This window comes from Aythya ferina (genome assembly GCF_964211825.1).
Source record: "Aythya ferina genome assembly, chromosome: 18".
NCBI classification, from domain to species: Eukaryota; Metazoa; Chordata; class Aves; order Anseriformes; family Anatidae; genus Aythya; species Aythya ferina.
The window spans coordinates 7,874,352-7,881,051 of NC_140317.1; the positions used below are offsets into that span (position 1 = coordinate 7,874,352).

The 6,700-nt window shown below is 35.4% G+C and overlaps 1 protein-coding gene across 2 annotated transcripts in view; it reads left to right on the forward strand.

Annotated features, from left to right (window-relative positions):
* The window catches only part of MMD (monocyte to macrophage differentiation associated), a 42,886-nt gene extending 36,186 nt beyond the window's left edge, over positions 1-6,700 (forward strand). For both annotated transcript variants that reach the window (XM_084491994.1, XM_084491995.1), the window contains exons 3-7: positions 1,065-1,225; positions 2,084-2,158; positions 2,545-2,646; positions 3,431-3,500; positions 4,409-6,700. In XM_084491994.1, the coding sequence (XP_084348120.1) occupies positions 1,065-1,225; positions 2,084-2,158; positions 2,545-2,646; positions 3,431-3,500; positions 4,409-4,609 (609 nt within the window). In that variant the 3' untranslated portion in view covers positions 4,610-6,700. The remainder of the gene's footprint in view (positions 1-1,064; positions 1,226-2,083; positions 2,159-2,544; positions 2,647-3,430; positions 3,501-4,408) is intronic.

Below are 6,700 nucleotides of genomic sequence, written 5' to 3' on the forward strand. Positions count from 1 at the left end.
TAGCTTTGTTTAGTATGTGAGACTTAGGTTGACCTATAAAGTATTTAACCTATGAAGTCTATTTACAATTCCAGTGACTTAATTCATGTTTAAGATATACAGCAGGGTCTAAAAAGGAACATTTACAGGGTTTTTAACTTAAAGACTGATAAAGATACCCTTTCATAGTAGAAGGAGACAGGTAGAAATGTCTGAGACAGCAGGCTCTATTCTCTAAATATTTAATTGGACATGTTTTTTTTACTTCCTCCCCCGTCCCCCAAAATGAGACAAAGATGGATGAAGTAATTTATCCTGGAAAGGAAAATGATTGTATGAAACCTGCAGCCCACCTCTTAGATACTTCACGTGAGCATGCTAATACCATCGTGATGTTATAGCAGTAGTAACTTTGGAAAATCTGAATTAAAGCTGCTGGAGAGGCAGATGGTAAGGCAAACAGTCTGGGATACACTGCAATATAAGAACTTCATATTTGTGCATTAAGAATCTTCATAAAAGTCTGCAGGTAATTTATTTCATATCTAAAACCCAAGCTCTGCAAAACCTTTGCTTAGTTCTGTTACCTGCTATTTAACTGCACACTTTGAAATACTTTTTTTCATTTTGAGATTTATTTCTTTTGGTCTGTTCTGTGCTTAGCCTCTGCACAAGTGGCAGTTTAGATCTGAGTCTAGAGTAAGATTAAAACCTTTATAGAAATACAAAGCAGGATGGGGAGGGGAAAAAAAAGCTAGTCAGACTTCATAAATCCTTTTGTTTGATTTTGTATCATGGCTAGAGGAGCTAGTAGCTTATCCTAATTCCATGTGAGGAGAAACTTTGTTTCTGTTTGGAGCAGGTATAACCTAGCTGTCTGAGACACTGCCAAAGTCTAGACCCTTGTGTGTCAACTTAAAACTAAATGAAAAGTTTGTTCCAGGTGAAGGCTGCCATCAAATGTCATACACATAATACTGCAGCATGCTATAAAACCATCCACCCTGCTGTTGCAGTACTGTGGGTAGTTAGATTTGTAGCAAGTACAGTCTTAACATTTGTTTGTATTTTGTTTTGGGTTTTAGTTCCTTATTGTTCCTGCAATTGTGGGTAGTGCCCTTCTCCACCGGCTTTCTGATGATCGATGGGAAAAGATAACAGCATGGATGTATGGCATGGGGCTCTGTGCGCTCTTCATTGTCTCCACAGTATTTCACATAGTTTCTTGGAAGAAGAGTCACTTAAGGTATCGTTATAGCTCTTGTATATGATGTTTTATTTATTTTCATGTTCTGTGATGTTTTAACACTGTATTTCTAAAGTAGTCAAAAAGTAATGATTTTACAGAAAGTTGGGGTAGTGCCTTGTAGTGAATCACTTCAAAACAAACAAACAGCAAAACAAAATAAACCAAACCCTTGATTCTGTTGGAAGAAATAGTGAGCCAAGTTCATGTGCAAACAAACCTACAATGTTTGGTGCCTGAGGGAAGGGTTTTTTTTGTTCTTCCAATGCAACTGATAACCTAGTGGGTCTTAACCTAGCAATTGCATTGGAAAAATGTAATACAAGTGCACGGTGGATATAAGCCCATTTTAGAAATGAGGACTGCTTGGGACTATGGCATGCTCAAGTACTTTAAGTAACACAGAGTGTGCCAAGAGAATAAAAATGTGATACATGGCTAACAGCTTTGAGAGCAAGGGTGCAACAGGAAAACCAAGATGTGATTTTTCTTTGTATCTGTTATTACCCCTATATAATTCTGGGCCATAAATTGCATTTAACTGGTAGTAAAAAGAAAAGTTTCTGGATTAGGTAGGGTTGATGTGACAAAACTCTGCCTTCTTGACAGTGAGCAGAATGTATGATGAGATGGAGAAAGGGAGAGGGATGGAAGAGCGCTCATCTCCTACATGTCTTGCTTATGACTTTGTGACATAGAAGAAAAGTCGACAGTCCTCCAAATGGTTTTAAGAGGTTAAGGAGATGATGGTATTTCCCCCGAAGTAATTACAAAATGTGTCAGGAAAATGTGATGATACAAAAATTACAAAAATCTTTTCAATATCTTCCTTGATGAGCTTGTTCTTTCTCCTACTAGGACAATGGAGCATTGCTTTCACATGTGTGACAGAATGATGATCTACGTCTTCATTGCAGCATCATATGCACCATGGTAAGAAGTCTGAAGCACAGCTTCAGAATTAAAGCTTTTCCCAATGTAAACAGGCTATCATTGTGACATTTCACATTCTATAGGTGTCTTCATATAAGCAATTGACTACATTCTGTATTGTGCAATGAAACATAATAATCCCCTGGGATTTGCAGAACAGGAAGTAGTATTTGAAAGCACTAGAAAGCTGTTTGTTTATGTATATTCCACATTGTGCTGTGGTCACATCAATATAAACATACCTTCTGCTGCTGCATGTCCAAATATTTTTCTCCCTCATTGTGCTTATGTTATAGCTCTAAATATATATTTTTATCAAGCCTCCTACTCTTGTGTCAATATGCTTTATTCATTAATTTTGTCTGTTGAAATCTCTGTACTTCCAGGCTAAATCTACGTGAGCTTGGACCTCTAGCATCTCACATGCGTTGGTTTATCTGGCTGATGGCTGCTGGAGGAACCATTTATGTATTTCTCTACCATGAAAAGTAAGAATTATTATTTGCATTCAGCTTTAAACTGTGTGGTTTTCTTAAAGTATCTGGCCTTTTGTAGATGGAAATGAGACCTTTGAGATGGTGGAAATAAATGATGAGTGATGCAAAATTCTGTCTTGTCAAGCGATAAGTGTATTCACTCTGTCATAACCTGTCTTTAGGGTATATTGTTGTCTCCTCTTAAAGGGGTGTGAGGGAAGTATCTAATTTTAAAACTTCTTTACTACAAGAAAACAGGAAAGAGTGGGTAATGCAAAAAAAAAAAAAAAGACTTCTTAATGCCACTAATTTATGCAGTAATATGTATAGATTATACTGCATACATATCAAGATTTACTAATTCCTGCTACCTTCTAATAGTAGTAGTAGTGTTTCTAATTTGAAATATGTGTCTTGGAGTTTGACAAGTTCTAGAGCCTGCTCTTACATACTTTCAGTGGGCAAGACAGACTGTTCTTTGTTTTGGCAATGAGCTATTGAGCTTCTCAAATTAGAGAATATGAGTTGTCTGAATATTTTATTCTCATTAGTATTTAATGCAAATGAATGCATCTAGGCAGTATTCAGTGAAGAAGTTATTGTCTGCAGCTGCAGCATGCACAGAGATAAATAACAGCTTTATTGTTGTAATAAAACATATCTGTGTGAAAAGCTTTATGAGAAATTGAATGGACTCATGCTAACATAAAATCTTAGACATACCTTCTTTATTGTTGAAGGAGATGTTTGTATTTTATGTACTCCACCTTAAATGGTTCTTTTTGCTCTATTTTAGGTATAAGATCGTTGAGCTCTTTTTCTACTTAGCAATGGGATTTTCTCCTGCTCTGGTAGTGACCTCCATGGTAAGGAATGTGATTGTTGACTTTACAAATATACAAACTTTCCTTTTATAACTGTTTTAAGATCTGGTGCAGCTCTGTTTCTTTTGAAAAGATCTTAATTATAGTCCACCATAATTATAAATTTTCCCTGCAGAAGAACCAAATATAGTCAGCAATATTTTTGGATTTATAGCTTACATTCAGTGAAATGTTATCTTTTGTTGAATCTGGGCCATGGCATCTAGATAAAAAGAACTTGGGTTCCAAACATCATTAAGATCCCCACCCCTGATAGGATATTGGATGTAATAAGTCATTTACCTTGATTTTAGTAAAAATGATGAAGATACAAAATATATTAACCTGTCATGGAATGCTTCTAAATTTTACTGTTCATGAATGTTTCTGATGCCTGCTCAAGACTTAAAAGTTGGGAGAGAAGCTTTCTTTAGGACAGTAGAATAAAATTCTGATAACAAATTGTCCTTTTTTCTTGGTATGTTGAAAAGCTGTAGGTAAAATCTAATCAATTGATTCTGTGGTCTGGGTCAAAATGGGGAAAGTAAATTGACTCTTGCCCCTTTTAAAAATGACTTATGTGGAACAAAGCTAGCTTTTTGTCTCTTATTAGAGGCTTTTCGTTCCAGTGAAGCAGGGCAAAATTGAATGGATGAGAAGTAGTTGAACTCTATCAGACTAATGCATTGTATTTGAGAAACATGATTTCTCAGCAATTGGCTTTTTCATGCTTGTCTGCTCTGCTAACAAAACAAGCCTGAAGCAAAATATCAGACTTGTCTTAACTTCTGATTTATCCTACTATTACTTCTATTGTTCTATTGAAACATATTGTATAAATATAATGTATTATACGAAGTGTAATTAAATGTTGTATACGGTTTTCTAATTTGTCTGTTAATTATTGTCAGAGCAACACCGATGGACTTCAGGAGGTTGCCTGGGGAGGCTTGATATATTGTCTTGGTGTGGTGTTCTTCAAGAGTGATGGAGTCATTCCTTTTGCCCATGCCATCTGGCATGTATTTGTGGCCACAGCAGCTGCTGTTCATTACTATGCCATTTGGAAGTACCTTTACAGAAGTCCTGCAGACATCATTCGTCACTTATGATATATACATATATATCGGAATGGGGGGAGTAATCTGCACTTGGCCTCTGTAACAGTATTATTTGACTTAAGGAATTCGGGGAAATTGGAAAATTGCACAGAAAAACTGCACTGACGTTGGTAGTTCTCTGAACACAATTACTGTGAACTGATGTTGTGTGTGTCCTGGAATTGTCCTTCGTATGGCAAGTGCTGTAAATAACTAAGATACTGTACTGCAGTACTAAGAGTCCATTCCATGTTAGTAGAACTGGCTACCTGATGTTTACAAATAAATTTTGTATTCTAGTTTAACTTTACAATTTTTAACTACATGAATTTTTCTAAATTAGTGATTCAAGTGAAGTCAGTGCAATAGCAAAAATGTAACTTCTGATTTGAACTTGGTTTCTGTCACCTTTCCACTAGTCATTTATTAAACATGAATCACAGATGATTCACCTTTTACCACCCATTATCTTGATATAATGTGACTTTTATAGAAACTTTTTGTGTTTTTTGTAAACTTTAAAAGTACATTTACTGAACTGAAAACATACAACTGTCATCTATGCAGTTATTCATGTTGCAAAATCTATTGCAAGAAATGGTTACATTCCACATACTGTACTGACAAGCAAACATACCTCTTCCAAGGGTTATATTATAGGTGTAATTATAATAACCACTTTTGCAAACTAAAATGTAAATGTTCATCTGCTGAGTTTGAATGTGGTAATATTCTGCTCATCTATAGTACCATGTAAACAGCACCTTAATTTGGCTCTATATGTGATAGAGATGAAGTGCGTTAAAGAAGTAATTAACACAAGTTTCTTCTCAAGATTCCCAGTTCAACTCTCTGCTGCCCAGTAAAGCAGCAGTTTGGATGAAAGCTGACATCAGACCTTGGCAGTATCAAGGAAGGTGCCCAGTTAATATCACGTTATCCAAAACGGTTAGTAACTTTTCCAAAATATGTATACATATATTGGTGCTGTAATACTAATGCTTGGATTTTTCAAAGGGGATTTGAATTGGCCAGCAGAACCACTTCCCACCAACTTTCATTTGGGTCATTGACTGACGTTTTGTTGGGAAATCCTTGTCAGAACAGCAGGTAGAGAGCAACTGCTGACCACTTTGAATTCATGGCTATTGGTTCTTCACAAGCACAGCCTTTCAGGGAGGAAAGAGTGAAGAACTTGATTCAGTGGCACTTGTCATTCTAGGACTTAACACAGAGTAAAACTGGTCTTCAATTGTATTGCTGTCTTTCTATAGAGGAAAACAAAATGTGGTAGTAAGTCACGATTGTAGAACATGTGCATTAAATGACCAGTTGTAGAAGAGTCATTGTAATACTGTTTATCCAATAATTGTAATCTGTCCCACTATATAATGAATGTCTTATATTAAGATTGACTTTATCCTTTTTCTAATTTACTGTTTTTCATGTCAGTATTCAAAAACAAGCAAAACTCGTTGCCTTTTTCAGATTTTGTTCTGAATATTGCCTATCTTCAAATGATAAGTAGCAAGATAGGGATGTTTTTCAAGGTACCGTTTAATATTGCACCTAGATTTGTCAGTGGGTTGCATATTTTAGATTATATACATTTGTAAACGGAACTTAACAAGAGGGACAAACTTTAGATTTAAGGCATTGAAGAAGAGTTGCTGTACAGTGTTAGTAGATGATTGGAGAAACAGCATCACTACAGCAGAGTAATTAACTGCCCCAAAAAAGTACAAATGGGACAACTGGGCAGGTAATTCCAAGTACAAGTCTCACATCTGGATGCCTCAGTTTTTTAACATTGTGTGTATTTTAGTATTTTCCACTTTTTGTGATTTCATATATTTTGTTTAAATGCAGTACTGTTAAAACCACTAAAACCCATGTAAAGGTTTTCTGTAGTCAAAAGTGAAACTATTGCTTGAATATGTTTGTTTTAATTTTAAGTTAATTTTTCATGGCATTGCTTTTTGGAGTGTTTGAAATGGTTTTTAAAAATTTCAATTCGCCAAAAATATTTTGAATTACTGTATTCTAGTCAATATGATATTGAATGTACTAGACTAACAATAAACATTTTGTGCAATTTGGAAA